The sequence below is a fragment of the Anolis carolinensis genome, chromosome 2, assembly GCF_035594765.1.
Source record: "Anolis carolinensis isolate JA03-04 chromosome 2, rAnoCar3.1.pri, whole genome shotgun sequence".
Classification (NCBI taxonomy): domain Eukaryota; kingdom Metazoa; phylum Chordata; class Lepidosauria; order Squamata; family Dactyloidae; genus Anolis; species Anolis carolinensis.
The window spans coordinates 42,900,118-42,918,680 of record NC_085842.1 but is presented as its reverse complement, the minus strand read 5'-3'; the positions used below and the strand labels follow the sequence as shown (position 1 = coordinate 42,918,680).

General features: G+C 41.2%; 2 protein-coding genes across 5 annotated transcripts in view; one reads left to right on the top strand and one right to left on the bottom strand.

Annotated features, from left to right (window-relative positions):
• Positions 1 to 10,888, top strand: part of lrig1 (leucine rich repeats and immunoglobulin like domains 1) — a 174,833-nt gene extending 163,945 nt beyond the window's left edge. Inside the window, exons 15-19 of one of the 2 annotated variants that reach the window (XM_008105404.3) lie at positions 406 to 825; positions 1,885 to 2,010; positions 4,221 to 4,367; positions 5,604 to 5,906; positions 7,200 to 10,888. In XM_008105404.3, coding sequence (XP_008103611.1) covers positions 406 to 825; positions 1,885 to 2,010; positions 4,221 to 4,367; positions 5,604 to 5,906; positions 7,200 to 7,399 — 1,196 coding nt within the window. In that variant the 3' untranslated portion in view covers positions 7,400 to 10,888. Of the gene's footprint in view, positions 1 to 405; positions 826 to 1,884; positions 2,011 to 3,838; positions 4,082 to 4,220; positions 4,368 to 5,603; positions 5,907 to 7,199 lie in introns of those variants that run through there. The other variant, XR_010002531.1, reaches the window with a different exon arrangement.
• Positions 10,122 to 18,563, bottom strand: part of slc25a26 (solute carrier family 25 member 26) — a 191,456-nt gene continuing 183,014 nt past the window's right edge. For all 3 annotated transcript variants that reach the window (XM_008105406.3, XM_003217807.4, XM_062969687.1), the window contains one exon: positions 10,122 to 17,991. In XM_008105406.3, coding sequence (XP_008103613.1) covers positions 17,895 to 17,991 — 97 coding nt within the window. In that variant the 3' untranslated portion in view covers positions 10,122 to 17,894. The remainder of the gene's footprint in view (positions 17,992 to 18,563) is intronic.

The window sequence follows — 18,563 nt, the reverse complement described above, 5'->3', positions numbered from 1 at the left end:
GCATAAAGCTGTACCTGTGGTTGTAATAACTATTATGACCAGCCTGAATTTTGTTCCCAGTGCTGCATAAAGTAGACTCATTGAATCATTGGGATTTACCTATGTGTTGACTTAACATTGAACAATTTAATGCTAGTTGGAGTCAGCCAACAAGGTTCCGGTCACCTCCGTTTATTTATACATATTGAGTTACATATTGATTGTGCTACATGACCTTGGTGTTGCATGAATGGATCCACAATTGATACAGGTAGTGGCAGTGAAGTAGATGATGTTAGCAGAAGTGTAAGTGGCCTATAGGTTGAATTTCAGAACTTTACTAGCTATGATATCAAAAGGTTCAGGGTCTTTTCAGCTTTATCAGTGAAATTTCTGTAGGCTAATCTACCTTTCTGTGTCTTGCAGAGACTCCAAGTTTAGTTCATCCCCTGGAAGATCGAGTTGTATCTATTGGGGAAACAGTGGTTCTGCAGTGTAAAGCAACAGGAAGCCCACCTCCACGCATCAACTGGCTAAAGGGCGATCAGTCTCTAATGGTCACTGAAAGGCATCACTTTACCCCGGGCAATCAGCTGCTTATTGTCCGGAATGTTATGATGGAAGATGCTGGAAAATACACTTGTGAAATCTCAAATACAGTTGGGACAGAACGGGCACATAGCCAAGTTAGTGTCCTGTCTTCGCTGGAATGCCGAAAGGATGGAACCACTGTTGGGATCATTACTATCGCTGTAGTATGTAGCATCGTGCTGACCTCTTTGGTTTGGGTGTGCATCATTTACCAAACCAGAAAGAAGAGTGAAGAATACAGTGTCACAAACACAGGTAAGCCTAGGGTTGATCTGTCACTCATTCACTAATGATGAAATCCTGATTGGGGGTGGAAGTTGACTAAAGTTTTACCCTGAGATCCTATTGAAAAGCAACGCAGCATAATGCTCCGCTACCAAGGCCAAAATTTTACATAGTGTAAGTAGTGTATCACACTCTATACTTGCAGCTCCATACCACTCTATCTCTAAAACAGCTGCCTAACCCTTCCCCTGGACTCGCTGGTTGTGAGGAGAACAGAAAGATTCAGATTGCAAGAAGAAGGATGAGTGTGAGCAGACCTGATTTCTCTTGGCTGGAGTTACTGCTGAGACAGGCAGCTTAATGATAGGTTCTCAAAGGAATAAGTTTTGGATAATGTGCAAAGTTTTGTATAATGCGAGTTACTCCTTCTATACCACATGTGTCAAACACAAGGCTTACAGGCTGAATCTGTCCCGCCACATATTTTTATGTGGCCTGCAACACTTACAATGCCAGATCAACATAGTTACATTTATACAGTCTTAAAATTACAACAGGCCCTTGGAAGACTACCGTAAGGCTGATGTGGCCCTTGATGACACTCCTGGGCTAAACCATCCAGAAGACATACATTCTTATGATTTCAAGCCACATATGTATTCATCAGCAGGATTCCATCCACAGGATTGCTGCAGAAACTTAAAGATCTGGATTGGTGGAGACCTCTGTTTGCAAGCCTTGATTTACCTTTTATTTTTTATTCTTTTTGGGAATTAGGTCAGAGAGGAGGCTGGTCAGGCCTCCACATATTACTGAACTTCAGCTCCCAGAATCCTTCACTATTTGCCATGCTAGCTGGCAATTTGTGCCTCCACGTATTTGGGACCCCAGCTCCTAGAAGCCTTAGCCAGCTTGTTCAGTGATCAGAAATTCTGGGAGCTTGTAGCGCATTGAAATGTACCTGAAATGTCTATCCCACCTGATCCTGCTTTGGACTGTAGCAAAGGCACACTTCGTCCCATGTTTTGTGTTCTTTTTTGGTTTCATTTTAAGGGATCTTTACCTTTCCCCTCTTTCTTGGCTTTCCAGATGAGACCATTGTACCTCCTGATGTGCCAAGCTATCTATCCTCTCAGGGAACACTGTCAGAACGGCAAGAAGCAGTGGTCAGAGTGGAAAGTGGCCAACAGCCTAATGGACACCTACAGAGCAATGGTATGGCTGAGAAAAAAGACATAATTTTTGCTTCTGTTGAAGGACGTATCATGTGGCAAAATCACATGATACAATCCTTTTTGGACTGTAAAAGATTTTTTTAAATAATATTATTCCATGACATGAACTTAACTGCGCATAGAGAACTAGTTGCATGTAAAGGGTGGAACTAGCATTTAAATATCTCTTCCTAAATAGCTGGTTTCCTACATGCAGAATCTTTCTTGCTTTTAAATGGAGAAACATATTACCAGAAAAAGAGAGTGCATGAGAGGTCTGAAATAGTATAAGTCATGAAGGACTCTATCATGCACTTTTTCTGAATGTGTAAATCATCTTGAGGATATCAATAACTAAAACATGACTTCCTGAACAGATGTTGGCTCAGTTCACTAAGTCTAACCATGTACGCATGGAGTTTTCACAGATATTCTGGAGCTAAAGATGTCATTGTTTCCAAAGCCCGAAATGGCAATTCTTGAACCCATCAGCCTTTGAAAATGCTAGTGGAATGCAGGGATGAAAAAGACTTGAGTTCCACTGAAACATTTGGAGACCAGACCAGACTGGCATGTCAAGTTCTAGGATTGTCTTTTAAGGTTTATTTGGGTTTGGAGCTCTCATAACTATGTACTTCAGGACTTTCTGGCACCTTAAAGATCAATACATTCTATTTGGAGTCCGTGTGTGTATATATATTTTGGGCAATGACCAGCATTAAAACAAACAGTAAAAGATAAGTAAAACATAAGTTTAGATATTTGGTGTATAATTAGTCCTCTGTATCCATTGTTTTTGCATCCATGGATTCCATCATCCATAGATTTAAAATATATTTAAAAATCCAAAAAGCAAACCTTGATTTTGACAGTTGTACGAATGGGACTTGAGAATCCATGGATTTTGTTATCAGCGGAAGGCCCTGGAACCAAATCTCAAATGATATCAAGGGCTTTTATGGTCTTCTGCCCACTTCATTAGATTGTAATAAGTTAATTGCATACAGTAATTGTAATATGTATTCTGGAAAACATTTCAGCCTAGGAAGAAAAAGAAAGCCCATGTTAAAAACTTTGGCATGTGCCAAGATGTGACTAGAAATAGGTATTGCATTCTAATTGCCCCATCCATGTCTGCTGTGTTGCATACTGTTAGGAAGGTCTCCCATTTCTGTCGTGGCTCCATAGGACCAGAGGATGCTCTTTGTATCAAGTCAGACCTTGGATGCATCTAGCGTAGTAATATCTACTCTAGGGTTTTAGAGCAGCATTTAAGGTTCTAGGTCATGTCTGGAGATGCAGGGGATTGAACCTGGGATGTTCTTTCTATACATGAAGAACTGCCACTGAGCTCAGATGTTCCTTACCTTTTGGTATCACTGTATCACTATCTTTCAGTTTCCTCCACCAGAATTCAGAGTCAAATATTTGTGCCTGTGGCCCTGTTGCTCAATGCTGTGGTCCGTCAACAAATTTATTTGCTACTCTTTCTGTTATCTCTCCCTTGAATATTCTAATTGCCAGGACCCTTTCCTCACAATGTGTCCCTAGCTGTATTACACACTCCTCAGCAACCAGTGTTAATTGAAAAGCATGCTACAAGAGGGTTGTTTTTAAATGAATCTGGGCTTACAGGTCAGATCTGCATCTTGCTGAAAGAGACTCAAGATATATGGAACAGCTTTCTTAAGAAACCCAATTTTTTTCCTTGGCCCATGCAAAATAATTGCACAGTCCATACAGGAAAACAAATGATACTCTTATATCTATAGTTTTGTCACATCCATATTCCCATTGTTTCCTATGTTCTTTCTGTCCTATAACAAAAGACAGATTATCCCAGAGCCTTCAAAAAGTTATCTCAGACTGGATGGCCCTTGTGACTTCTTCCATCTCTATGATTCTATGGTTTTTTGGAGCTAAAAGTTTCCAAATTCCCTAACAAGTATCTTACCACTAATCACCTGAGAGTTGGAGTTAAAAAAAGATAACCTTTCCAAATTCTGGAAACATTCTGCTTTTATTCTGAATCACTCCGTCCATGGAGAAAAACACAAACTGGGAGATAGAAGGTGAGGTTAGTAAAGTCAACTAGTAAGCTGAACCAGTTTTATGCTTCTCTAGTTTTCCTTTTCCATTGTAACAAACTTGCTTATGTAGCATCCCTGCTCAGATCGGCATGTTAGTACATGTTGCATGTTTGTGTTTCAGGAGTTTGCCATACGGATAGAGGGAGGGATCCAGAGGCCGATCCTCACCCTGTTGTTTACCGGCAGCCAAAGCTATGCTTAGGCTACAACAAAGAGTCTTGGAAAGGAGAAGATCTAGCTGACAGGATGCTTGTTGCAGACAAGACAGGTACAGAGCTTTTGGGGGGAATATTTTGTTCATTCTAATACAAACTATCTGTGAATCAAGGTGGCTCAGAGGTATTCATAAAACTAATGGCTTTGGAAAGCTGCCGTTTTATCAGTGCAAATGAAATTTCTAGAGGACAAATCCTAAGGGGAATTCTGCTGTGACAGCCCCATGAAAAATAAATGATGCCAGGATATTCTCCATGCTTTGATATGAGTCCCAGTTAGTTTCTTTTAGAGCATCTCTGAAATTTTGTCCCAAAATAATGCCATGTGTGATTTGTTCTTATCTTTTAATGAGCACCAACGTTCATTCATTACCACCCTTCCATTCTCCAGATGTGTTGAACTATCTCACTCCAGGTTGGGAAAATGTTTTAGTTATAGAAAAATCACACCAAGTCTTCATTTATCTGCTCCGCTAATAGCTTAGAATTTTGTTATGAACAAACCAAGGTGTAAACATTTAGTTTGCATAGTTGAAGTAAAACTAGTGCTGTTGGCCATTTGGGTCACAATCTGAGCTGTGGCAAATGGCAGAAGAGGAGTGGTAGTTGAAATAGATCGGCTGCAAGCAGGAGACACTGTTCTTAAAAATTCCCCTGCTTATCTTTACCTCCTGTGGCTTACTCCCCTTTTATGAATATAGAGCCAGATTTTTCCTTGGGAAAAAGATGCTCCTTACTACTGCATTTCTGATTCAAATTGCACTCTTCCTCAGCCATTTGGAGCCATCCAGCAGAGAAACAAACACCCAGATCTTTACTGAAGATCTCTGTTAGTTGTTGTTGATATTTTTATGTTGATGTGCTTAATATCGAAATCCTGCCTTGTGAAAAGCAGGATTCTCTGGACTGCACAATGCTTGATTTATTTTTCACAGTTCATTTTGCCTTTGTAAGTTATATGGAACAGCATGGAGCTATTTAGAACGCTGTAGCCTCAGCCTTCATTAGTGGGAGTGTTATCTAAAACCTCTTCCTCTTTTTGGTATTTCATTGGGCCTTGAGGGATAGAAATTGACTACTAAAACCAGAAGATTCTCAGGACCATATCCTGTGGCTTTTTGGTGTTCCCATAGAATGTGTTGTCCTACCTCAAATAAAGAATGAAAAGAGCTCCCCAACCTGGAATTGTGCAAAAAAATTGATGACACTTGTGTTGCCTATTCTGCATGAACATATCGTAGTTACCCCCAAATCTTAAGCCTCTTTTCCTTCCTGCTTCCTCTCTTCAGGCTATGGCCTTCCAGCTGTCTACACCAATTGCAGTGGCAGCACAGACAGTATGAGTGTCACCATTTTCCCCAAGGATCTGGATTATTACACTCTGCCTGCAGAAACGATGCCTCCAAACGCTTCCAAGGAGTCCAGCAGGGCCTGCGACAGCATCCCTGTGGCTAACTGTCCTAGTCCTCCAAAGTGTAATGGAAGTACGAATACCAGGAACAACCCCTATGTTGGTGACACTATCTATCCCAGCAATCATGACAGGATACCAGTAGCGAGCCCCAGCAAGCCACCTAACGCAGACAGCAAAGGTGTGTTCTTGTTTTATATTTCTTAAGAAGTTGACAGATTTGGCCGAGATCATGTGTGGGAGACGTAGGTCTGATTTGTCTTCCAATCCAACCAAACCTGCCTTTAAAACCAGGCAGCTGCACCAAAGGGACACTGAAGAATGACAGGTGCTGTGGTGCAATGAACAACAAGGAAATTTATGAGTCATTGTTGCCTTGATGCACCAGAGCTCACTGGTGGTAGAGGGCTAGACAGCTCACCCTTCAGCACCCATTCGCCACCAGGTGGGCCTTATAGCCATTTGTGATTGTGGCATTGGAGCCACAATCATAAAGGCAGATAACAAAATCTACACATGATGGTGTATATATAAAGAGGGGGGAGAGCTTGGAGAGCTTATGGCACCATAAATATTGAACAGGAGATCCGTTTTTATCTATTTATAGATAAGACATGCAAGTGATTTTCATTCATTTTTGAGAAATCTGTGTTGCTCACATCATTTTGCAGATAAAACCACAAGTGCTAGTGGTGGAGAAAACTATGTTGGAGAAAGTGCAGAGAAATAGGAGATTGGAGTCACATTTGGCTAACATGCCCCAAAGTAGAGAGATTCTGGGATGAAGTTCGATTGTGGATAAGCCAAATAGTGTGTGTGTGTGTGTGGGGGGGGGGGGGATATTTGGCAAATATAAGTCTTATGCTACTCATGTTATGTGCCACACTTGAAATAGTCAACGCTTGGGGAGAGGGGGAACCTAGAGAATTTTACAGCAAATAATTGGTTAAGTAGGGCATGAGCTATAGAACTATTGGAAAAGCTAACTTATAAGCAAAGATTAACAAAAGGAGAAATAGAAGATTTGTTTGATAACACATGGAAGCCATTTATTAACTTCATGTGTAAAACTAACAGTGAATTCAAATGCCCAATTGAACATGGAAGACTGGATGAACTATTAGAGAATATATTGCAGTAAATATATGTAATGGATGAAAGTAGAATAAGTAGTAGTATAGAACTGATAGAGCTGTCTTGTATATAACACCATGTGAATGAAGGGGTAGGGGTGTGGGGAGTGTAAATCTGGGAATAGATGATATAATAAGACAACTATTATGTGAAATCTTTTGAAATTGGTAAATGCACCTAAACAAACAAACAAACAAACAAACAAAAACGTACAGTGAACACTATATGATGTCTCTGTATATTTACACACAGACATGTATAAACAGATGTCTTAATAGCAAAGTGGTGGGGTTTTTTTAAATGCTTTCCCTGAAACCCTTCTGTTTTACTTTCCTTTCAGGTTCTTCACCGCCTTTAGGAAAACCTTCTGAGCCTCATGGCCTCTTGATGCCTCCTGAGGGGTCACTTGAACCCCTAAAAGGGAGACCTGAACTTTCTCAGACTTTAGCAGAGGAAGCAGAGGCGAAGCAAAGGCTCCTTCTTCTCCCCAATGGACACTTACCGAGATCATGTGACTCCTTCCACGAGTCAAGCCACTGAAAAGATTGCCACACTTGTGTGCAAGTGGAATATGGGACATTTCTAGCAAACCTGCAGGATCTCTTTGCACGGAACTGTCTAAGGCTACTTCTACCTCAAGTTCTGAATGAACGGCTTGTCAAAGGAAAGGAAAAGAAAAAAGGAAACACAATGAGGTATCAGAAGCAAGCTTGCGCGGGGTTACAAAGCCTTGTCTAAATGGTGCCCACTTGTACATAAATAGTTTTTAAAACTTCGTTGAGAAGTATTTGTGGCTCACACGTCAGCTTGCCTATAAAGCACAGAAATGCAAATGGCTATGGTGTAAAGTGAACAGAAAAAAGTATTTGATAACAAAGTTTGTACATAAGAGTTTTCATATATGTAAATCTATCTATCTATATTATATATGTATATCTTCTAACAGAGACTATTTTATTCCCTTGGTGCATGACTGAACTGAGTGAAATGATGCAATGTGGACAGTAGACATTGTTTTCTTGCTATAAGGTGGTTGCTGGGGTTTTGTTTAACACACACACACCATACATACCAGGAACTATTCTGATGCCTTGGATGGAACTCTAAGGAAAGAGGCCCATCATGTTTAAATAGGGAATACTTTGCTGGGGATTCTCCCACCCCCCACTCTTTTCATTAGCAAGCCCTGGGTTGTTTTATTAGCTAAGATTTCTCCTCAGAAATGCCACCTTCAGAGTACAGTCCTCTTAACAGGTCCACTCACCCCAAGTTCCATGATATTTATTCCCAATGTGCAGCATTTTAGAAGTTTAGACTAATACATTATTTCAGAAAACATGGGAATGTTCTTTTTTGGGAGGTGGTAGCTTCCAGTATCCACAAGCTAACAGGGCCAGCAGAGCTGTTGTCCAGAAAAGTAACTTTTTCAAGCTCAGAGCCAAGATTATGCAAAATGCTCTTGGTTTATATGATTAAACTGATGTACTTTGGCACAACTTTCCTTTGGTGCAGTTGGATCCATACCAGCAAGAGGTTGGTAGCAACTTGATTTCTTTTTCTTTTAAGTAGTGGTTAAATGTTATAATTCCTAGTATGGACAATAATGGCCATACGTAACTTCAAACCATATTTTAGATCACAACCTAGATCTATTTAAATGCTAACCATTCTCTGTACTAGGCAATGATGTGTGCCTACCTGCAGAACACTATCCGTTGTTATATATACTTCAAAAAGTAGCAAGCAAAAGATGATTAGTAATTGCCAATCATTTCTTAACCTCTTGAAGGCCCCCTATTTTTATCATGGCATCTTCCCCATCCTGTGGGGATATTAGATTATGTCACTAATATTTAGGTTTTCCTCTGATATCATATTCACCCAGAGATATTTCTTTTAATTTTTGGAATCCAGAATGTTAGTGAGTTTTCTGTCTGGATTTGAAGAAACTTCTCTCTGAATTATGGAAAGACTTTTGATTTATGTTTCTCTGAGGAAATAGATGGGGAGCAAGCTATTCAAAAATATTGTAACAACAAAGGCTGCTGTTTTTATTTAATTTCATTAGGATAAAAAATACTGCTATCAGTAACAGAGAGCTATCAGTCACCTAAGCACTATTATATTGCAAAAAAAAATGCAATGTGAACACACAGAGGAAAAAGCAAGTTTGATATAGAGCATTTTATTTATAAATTCTGCTGCTTCTCTTAAATGTTTCTATCTGTGTATTACAAACAATTATGAGGGAAATTATATTTTAAATCAGGCATGGGCAAACTTCGACCTTGGTGTTTTGGATTTCAACTCCTACAATTCCTAACAGGCAGCCCATTGTTAGGAATTGTGAGAGTTGAAGTCCAAAACACCTGGAAGGTCGAGGTTTGTCCATGCCTATTGTAGATCTAAACAGAAAGCTTTTGAATTTAAGTTATGATCTAGGCCAGAATGGCATTTCATGTTTTTCCCACCCAGAATTTAAGAGTTAAGATACACTTGAGAGTTAAGAGAGCTAAAATGTTGCAGTGGTTTGAGTGTTGGATAAGGATAATGGGAGACCCAGGTTCAAATATTCACTCAGCCATGAAAACCTGCTGGCCAAGCTGCATCCTCTCAGCCTCAGAGGAAAGCAAAGGCAGATACGTTTTCAACCCAAAATGTACCTAAGAAACCATGTGATGGCATCGCCGTAAATCAGGAATAATTTGAAGGCACATACCAACGAAGCCATGACTTAAAGGCCAGTTTCAGAGACATCAAACTAGGGAGGTAAGAAATCCCAGTTTAGAACAGTGTGAGGAAGAGGTTCCTTAGAGACTCGTGACTGTCTATGGGACAGGCTCAGTCTCGCTCTCAATGCCAGTGGAAGCTTTTAGTTGACCTTTTTTTCACATTTAAGTGAGGCATTATATCACTCTGTCTCAATACCTCTTGTCACTAAATAGTGGGAGCATGAGGCCAGGGTAGGGTGCATTTACACTGCAAGATGAATGCAGTTTGACACTGCTTTAATGGCCATGGAATGCTGCCAAAGAGTGCTAGTGCCTCATCCAACTATATATCCTAAAATTCCATAGCATTGAGCCATGGCAGTTAAAGCAATGTCAAACTGCATTCATTCCACAGTGTAGATGAACCCAAAGTTACTCCTTGACAGGAGTATATATTTTTCTTCCCATCGTTGGTACTGTTGTACTATACTTGCATAGGAAGCAGCCCATTGTTTGGGTAGCAGTCCATCATTTATGAATGTTTTACTGTCTTGTTTTGGGTCCCCCCCCCCCCCAAGCTTTTCTGGATCAAGAAAGCTAGCGGATTTCACATTTCCCCCCGAAGTTGGGTAGAGCATGTATTTTGTACCTCCATTAAAACAACTCTAACTTCTCTCCGCTCTTTGATGAAGGTGTGCAATTGTAAAGCAAAGACTCAGTGCAACATTTAGCCAGCTATCAATCTCTGTCACTTCTTGACAGGAGATGCACTTGCACTTTCTGGTAGGTGGCTAATTTTGTGAGGTGCCAATTCATAGCCATTCAGTCACATTAAGACTAGTAATAAATGACTGGCCATGGGGGAAACACAAAAAGATTCAGGGTGCCTTTTCCATCAAGGTAATGTAAAAAAAGCAGAGGGTAGGTGTGGAGTTAGAGAATAAGCTTTTAAAGAGTGGCAAAATAGGAGTTTTAGGTTGAGTGTGGAACATCTACACAGAGAAGCATAGGAAAGAGGTATCACTGTTGGAAACATTAAGCACCAAGCACACTTGCCACCTAGACATTTTTTAAAAAAATATTGTATTTTTGGATATGGTTAACTGTTCATTCTAATGTTACTTCCACTAAATATGTGAATCTGCTGCTTCTGAGAGGCAATGTGAAAGAGGAAGTATTACTTTTGTGTACAAAGTTATTTATTTATTAGAAAAGTTTTGGTACAATGTTGTACATTGAGAAGTACATTGTAAAAATATTGAAAGTGTCTAACAAATGGCATTGAAGTGTCTTTAATAAAGGTTCATTTATAATATTAGTTCTGGTCTTGCTCAGAACTGGTGTTTTTTTTTTAATGGTTTTTGCAAAGTAGAAATAATATAATTAACTGCTACACATCAAACCTCCTTGGGTTCCTCTGGAGTTCTTGCATAGAAGGCTGCAATCTCCTCCCGAATCTTTTGGACTTGTGCATAGTTGTACTGTAGATGGCCTACAAGATTCCTCTTTTTGAACTCATTCCACTATACCATCAGGAACACAATGTGAGCATGCTACACGGAGAATTAATATACAGTACAATCCCCCATATATGTAGAGGAAAGGTTCCCGGAATTCACCTGGATACACAAAACTGCAGGTAATAGTGAACCCTATTGAAATGAAGAACTTTTAGTCCAAGAACAGCCTTGCTGGAAAAACTAGAAAACCCCTTGAAATGACTCTTTGAGAGGATTAATGAAACTTTGGATACAGGGGTTGTACTGTATTATAAGAGCCAAAGGATAGTATGTTCAACTCCCTTTCATCCCTCTCCTGGATCCTTTTCTTCTATCTCTTGTCTTCTTCTACCAGGGAGTGTCCACTCTTTCCCTCTCCTTGATGTCCTCCTCAATGTTTCTCAGGGGGCATGGTCTAGCACAACTATTTGAATGAAACCTCCAGGATGTGTGAAAAAACAAAGTATCTAAAGTCTGATGACTAATCAGTTGTTTTTTAAGAAGAGAAAGTAACATGATAGTTACATCACTACAAAATCTAGGCTCATCTTAGGCTGCAATATTTACAAAATAAATTTCCCAGGGAGTATGTGTCCAAATGCCCTACGAATGGCAATGATGATGAAAGTTTATGCAGACGGCCCTGGCACCCTGCTCCTGCCTGAGCTGATCTCATTGGGTTCATCAGGTGCACCATCTGACAAGTGTACCATTTCCCCACTATACAAACAACAATGGACTCAGATTAAATTCTTGCAGTTGAACAATAGTGCCTCGTTTGCCTCCCAAATCATACAGTACTGCTTTACCCTTAAAGAATTGTGATATTAATTCACTCTTCTTGGATTCAGGTTTAGTTTCCTGAGGAACGGATGGACTGCTAAACAGTAGTTTGTACACATTAGTGTCCAGACTAAAGAACCCTGGGACCTAATGGGAAGTCCATTTAGGCCAATAGTATTGATACTGACTGACAGCATTTCTCTTGGGTTGAAGATTCTAACCCTAGGGAGGGGACATGAGATCTTCCTGCTTGGGAAGGAGTTGCTTCATCACAGAGCAAAGTCTTCTCAGCACTACGTCCAGTACATATATTGCCACATAGCAGCAGCCAGCTAGAAGAACTACAAGACCAAAACATCTGGAGGATGAGATGTTTCCACCTCAAAGATGCAGGATTGGAGCAGTTCATTTTGGATTTAAAAACAATTGTAGAGAAAGGGCCCCAAAATTACGACTTGTGCACTGAAGCAGAGTGCTTCTTTCCATCTTTCTAATGCCAAAAATCAAGGACACCCAGGGAAATTGCTTGGTTTAAGCCCAGCAGAAGGAAATATTTTTCCAGTGCCTGTGAAGTCCCATAAGTTACATATACACACCTTGCACACACAAATACACTTTGCCCATGTCAAATATTTGTGGGAAGGCGAGAGTAAATCACTGGAGACAAAATGAACCCTATTCATACTTTAGTGGAGAAAATGATGAGACATAGCAGACAAACCATTAAACAGGCTTGAGACAATTCTAGGAACAGTTTTAGCCCTTGTTCTTGTCTCACTGTCATCCTACGTTTTCCAGCTTTGTTCCAATTTCTGCAAAATACAGCTGGGATTCATTAGGGACTTGGTTCTTTGCAAATGGACTTACATCTGCAGGAAATAGAATTGGACAATTTCACAAAGTTTGTTGTCAGCAAGGGGCTGATGTTAATGCTGCTATGGACAAGATATAACGAACTGACCCCTGCACATTAGGATGGATGCACACTGGGACCCAATTCGAAAGATGTGCATCATTACAACTAGCTGGGAAGTCCTGATGCAAAATGTCTCTACTAAAAAACATTAATTCTGAAGAAATGTTGATAGTGTAGAATTTTAATTGTATTTGTGCCTAAAGAAGGAGGAACATTTGCCCTGCAACAGAGTAACCTCAACATTTAAATCGTGTCCTCCCTGGTAGAACACTCTGCACATATGTATATATCTCAGTTAATAAAGACTCTGACAAAGAAGCTCCTTTCTACAAAGCTTAACTAGGCTTTCTTTTCTCATCCTGTCTTGCCGAATGGTTTTGAGCAGCATCAGCATTGGAAACATAGTAAAAGACAGCTGGAGAAACACAGACTTTGTTGCAGAACTGTATCTGCAGTAAACTATAGAATAGGGAAAAGGGAACTCTACCCAATTTTACTATAGTTGTGTATACCAGTCCACAACAGGCAAGATAAACAACAGGTCTCTCCAGAATCCATTACTGACAATACATCAAAGGCAAAAATAAGAGAATGGATAAACTTTCCGAACCAGCTCTATCTAGAGCACAAATCCTTAAGTTTGGCCACCAAACTGTAAATCATAACAAAGGTGGAGGCTGGATAAATTTTGGAAGAACCTTTCAAGTGGTTTCCAAAAGGTTGAAAATGTTTTTGTTTACTTATGTAAGGCTTATTTGGCCAGGTTGTTTCATTTCACATGTGCTTCTTGTTAGTTCTCTATAAACAGTTTGCTGAACTTTATTAAACTGCTCTTCTTTATCTCTCTCTTTTTTGGGTGGTGTAGGAACCTATCCCTATTCCTTCCATGTTATTTCTGCCTCTAGAACCAAAGTTTCTTTCAAAGGAGAGAACACATCTACAGTATTTCATTTACTCAGGTATACCTCTACATCTCGATCAGTAGAGCAGCGGAACAATGGCTCATGGATGCTAGCAGTAGAAACAAGGACATCATTCTCTAGCCCACTCTTTCAAGACATCCTTGTTCCCTTTTGACCCTCATTTTAGCAGGGAAAGGATATATTTAGCAAAATCAGATAATTTTCCTAACAGGGAATGTGAAAGGAGAGATCTGGGTGCCCATGTTGTTCCTTCCAGGCTAACATTTCTTACTCTCCTGTTTACTCTGTTCATGCTCATAATCTCTTGCTACCACCGTTTTTACTCTCCAGAGCTGAGCAGGGGCCCTGAACATTTTAGATGTACTTTAAGCCAAAAAGACAGAGCAAAACACTTGCTGCAACCTCCACATCAAGGGCAACTCTCTGATTGGACTTTCCTTCTCATCTTCTGAAGAGCTCTGGTGTTAAGAACATGTTATTGCCACAAAGCACTCGTCATAGTTTTAACTTGAGCCAGGAACAAGGTAGGAACACTGGAGAAAGGACATTAAAATATAGACTTTAACAGCCCCCAGTGGTGCAGAGGGTTAAACTCTTGTGCCGGCATGACTGCTGACTTGAAGGTTGAGTTGCTGACCTGAAGGTTGCTGGTTCGAATCCAAACCAGGGAGAGCACGGATGAGCCCCCTCTATCAGTTCCAGCTCCATACGGAGACACAAGTAGCCTCTCACAAGGAAGATAAAAACATCAAAACATTTAGGCATCCCCTGGACAATGTCCTTCCAGACGGCCAATTCTCTCACACTAGAAGCGACTTGCAGTTTCCCAAGTTTCTCCTGACACACACAAAAACCCCATGTTCATCACCTTGTAACTGCAGCTAGTTGGAATCTAAGTGGAATAAACCTTGCTTGTTGTATGCAGGCACACATAGCTACAATAGGATCAGCTAAAGCAGAATCCCACTGCAAACTTTGTCACACGATTTACTGTAGATTTGCTGCTGCAGCCAAAATCTGTATTTCTCCAGCCTTCTTTCACCATCTTCCCAATACCAAAAATGCTTAAAAAAACAAACAAAAAGTGATCCAAGTAGAAAAAGAACAAGGTTAAAAGTGGGAGGTGAGGATAGGCAGCCATTAAAAGGCTTTGCAAAAAGGAGCTTCTTTTTGAACTGAAGTATGATTGAAATCAATGGGATCAGAGTCAAAATCTTTTCAAGTTTTAGTGATGTCAATTGCTTTACTGCAAGCTAGTGGTTCTCCTTAAGTTATGATCTCACTCACTGACACCACTACCTTAAAGAGATGTCTGCTTGGAGTTGCACCCCTTTCAACTTGCTGGACCTCACTCTTAATAAGACCATGTTCAAAACAGAGCCAATATTGATGTGACTTGAAATGGTCATGACTTATTGCAGAAACTCATGGATAGGTTGACTTCATGTATAAGTCAAGAGCATGTTTTAGGGTCAAAATTATGGACTTTGACATGTCATTCTGCAGAGAGGAGAAAGCACCAATAAGGAATGGCTGAAAGAGCTGGCCATGTTTAGCCTGCAGAAGAGAAGGCCGAGATAAGACATGATAGCCATTCATAAATATGGGAGGGGAAGTCATAGGGAGGATTGAGCAAGCTTGCTTTCTGCTGCCTTTGAGACTAGGATGCGGAACAATGGCTTCAAACTACAGGAAAGGAAATTCCACCTGAACATTAGGAAGGACTTCCTAACTGTGAGAGATGTTCAGCAATGGCACTCTGCCCTGGAATGTGGTGGAGGCTCCTTTACTGGAGGCTTTTAAGTAGAGGCTGGATGGCCATCTGTCGGGGATGATTTGAATGCGATTTTCCTGCTTCTTGGCAGGGGTTGGACTGGATGCCCTGTGAGGTCTCTTCCAACTCTACTATTCTATGATTCTATGACACCTGGAAGAAGGTCAGTGGGCCCTGGCCACCGCTGTCATTTTCCCACCTAGGGCTTCAAAAAGGACAGAAATGGCAAAACACCAGAAAAAGTAGAGGAGATCAGTACATCTTTTAGGTTCTCCTGGGACAGTCTAACCTCTTCCCTTTTGCCACTCTATTCTGAGAAGGGTTCCTTTCCTGCTAAGAGTTAAGGAACAGTAGTCACATTGACCCATAGAAACATTGAGCTAGGTTTTTGGGGTTGGTTTTTGACCAAAATTTCTAGACATATATGAGTATATAGGATACTCTGAAGCCTACCCTTTCCTGGAATAAGCTCACTAACTTAGAATCATAGAGTTGGAAGAGACCTCCTGGGCCATCCAGTCCAACCCCTTTCCAAGAAGCAGGAAAATCGCATTCAAAGCACCCCAGACAGATGGCCATCCAGCCTCTGCTTAAAAGCTTCCAAAGAAGGAGTCTCCACCACACTCCAGGGCAGAGTTCCAGTGCCGAACAGCTCTCACAGTGAGGAAGTTCTTCCTAATGTTCAGGTGGAATCTCATTTCCTGTAGCTTGAAGCCATTGTTCCATGTCCTAGTCTCCAGGGCAGAAGAAAACAACCTTGCTCCCTCCTCCCTATGATTTCCCCTCACATATTTATACATGGCTCACATGTCTCCTCTCAGCCTTCTCTTCTGGAGGCTAAACATGCCCAGCTCTTTAAGTCGCTCCTCATAGGGCTTATTCTCCAGAGCCTTGATCATTTTAGTCGCCCTCTTCTGGACACATTCCAGCTTGTCAACATCTGCCTTCAATTGTGGTGCCCAGAATTGGACACAATATTCCAGGTGTAGTCTGACCAAGGCAGAATAGAGGGGTAGCATGACTTCCCTGGATCTAGACACTATACTCCTATTGATGCAGGCCAAAATCCCATTGGCTTTTTTTAGTTGCCGCATGCTATTGTTGGCTCATGTTTAACTTGTTGTCCTCGAGGACTCCAAGGTCTTTTCCACACATACTGCTGTCGAGCCAGTCATCCTCCGTCCTTGCATTAGAGGAAGGGATCATTCAAACCAAGCAGGGAACCAGAATACCCTTTCTCTTCTAACAGAGTTCTGCAACTCGCCACTTTTTAAAACTCTCCCAAAAGCTTCAACATCAGTTTATCAAGGAGAGCATAAAAAACAAACTTGCTGTATTACTCTGAAGATCACAGCAAGAAACAAAAACAAAAAAGGATACCACCACCCCTCATGCACCCATCCACCCACTCACTCATCCAGGAGCAATGTTACTGTTGTAAATGTTGCTATCCGAGACGCAAGGCACTGTGATTCACAGTCTTTCCATTCAAGTGAGGAAAAGCATCCTTCTCCGATCCATTTTTCATTACCCCCATCCCCTAAATCTCCCTTTTCCCCCCTTGGTGTGTGATGCAGGGCTGCTATAGAAGCAAAGGATGGGAAAGGGGGGAAAGGAAAACCAGGGCTTTTTTCCCATATAGGCAACATTGTCAGAGAGTAAAACAATACAACATTGTACTTTTACTGGAGAAATCTGAGTCTAATTAAAAAAGGCAGCCTTGCTTATCCAAGCAAGAATGCTTGCTATGCACCTGCAGGTATGAACAGTGGTCTAAACTTTCCAAATGGGGCTCAGACAAGAAAGAAATGGCCCTTTCCCCTTACGTAGACATTTTTGAAAAAGAAACCTACACCGGAGCCTCTTCCGCCTGTCCCTTGGAGCATAGCAGGCCCGGCCTTTGGAAATGCAAGCAGGGCAGTCCTCCTCTTCTCCGCCTCCTCGAGGCTACGATCCCGGTGCCACAGAATGAAGGAAGGCTCCTTTAACTCCTGCCATGCTGCCGGGCCCATGTTCTTCTCATTTGCACATCATTCCCCCTAAACGAGTCCTAATAACGATGCCTTTCAGGCACAAGGCTGGAGCCCATAAAAACAGCCGCTCGCCCCCCAAAATTTGCCTTTCTTGGCACGCTCTTTCCAATGAGCTCACTGCTAGAACAGGGGTTTCCATACATGGAAATTTTATATTAGGGAAACGGAATTGAGGGGTTTCTTTTTCTTGCTTAAGGAGTGGGAATAGAGTCCAGGCTGTTGAACAGCTGTGAAGCCACAGGAGGCAGGATGGAGGTGGGATGGTTGTGGGGAGGGGAGTGGGAGGGGGGGGATTTGTGGGAAAGCAAATGAACAACTTCCTTTTCTTCTCCCTTTCAGGAACAGGGAGAGAGGAGAGCAGTTTCTCAGCTGTTTGTTTCAAGTCCCTAAAACAATTCACAGAAGCAATCGGCGGATCTTATCATACATCCCAAGGAAGATAAAGCCTCCAAGGCTGATGGCAGATATTCGGGGGACAATGCCTGCAAACAACCTGGAAAGACAGAAGAAAAAAATAGAAAAGAAAGCGAAGATTAATTTAAACTTGCTAGCATTAATGAATATATAAAATCCCATCCCCACTTTTTTAGATGAGCTTGGAAAAGGTACTGATTTGGATTACAACTCCTCAATTCCCACAGCACAAAGTCTAAAAACATAAGCTCTGGAAAATCTCTGCTTCTTCCTGAGACACTCTAGGCATGCTTTACTTCTGGCACACCTATAATCCTTCTCTATTTTGTAGGAGAAAGAAGACACCACTCAAGAGACAGGAAAAGTTACTTTTCTGGACTATGATGACCACAATTTTCCTTGCTAGCATTGCCAGTTTATATAACGGACAGAGATTCTGGTAGTTGCAACACTAAAAAGTAACTAGGGGTGCTATACTGTTTCTAATATACCCTGTTCAGATATCACCCTGCACGCCAATGCCTTAAATCAAAAAATAGTTTTGTAAGATCTACAGAGATACTCTCAGGAACACCTCAGTAAGCGAGAATCCAAAAGTGGCAGGCTAAAACCCAGAACCTCAATCCATGGCTGATACCAAATGAGAGACAC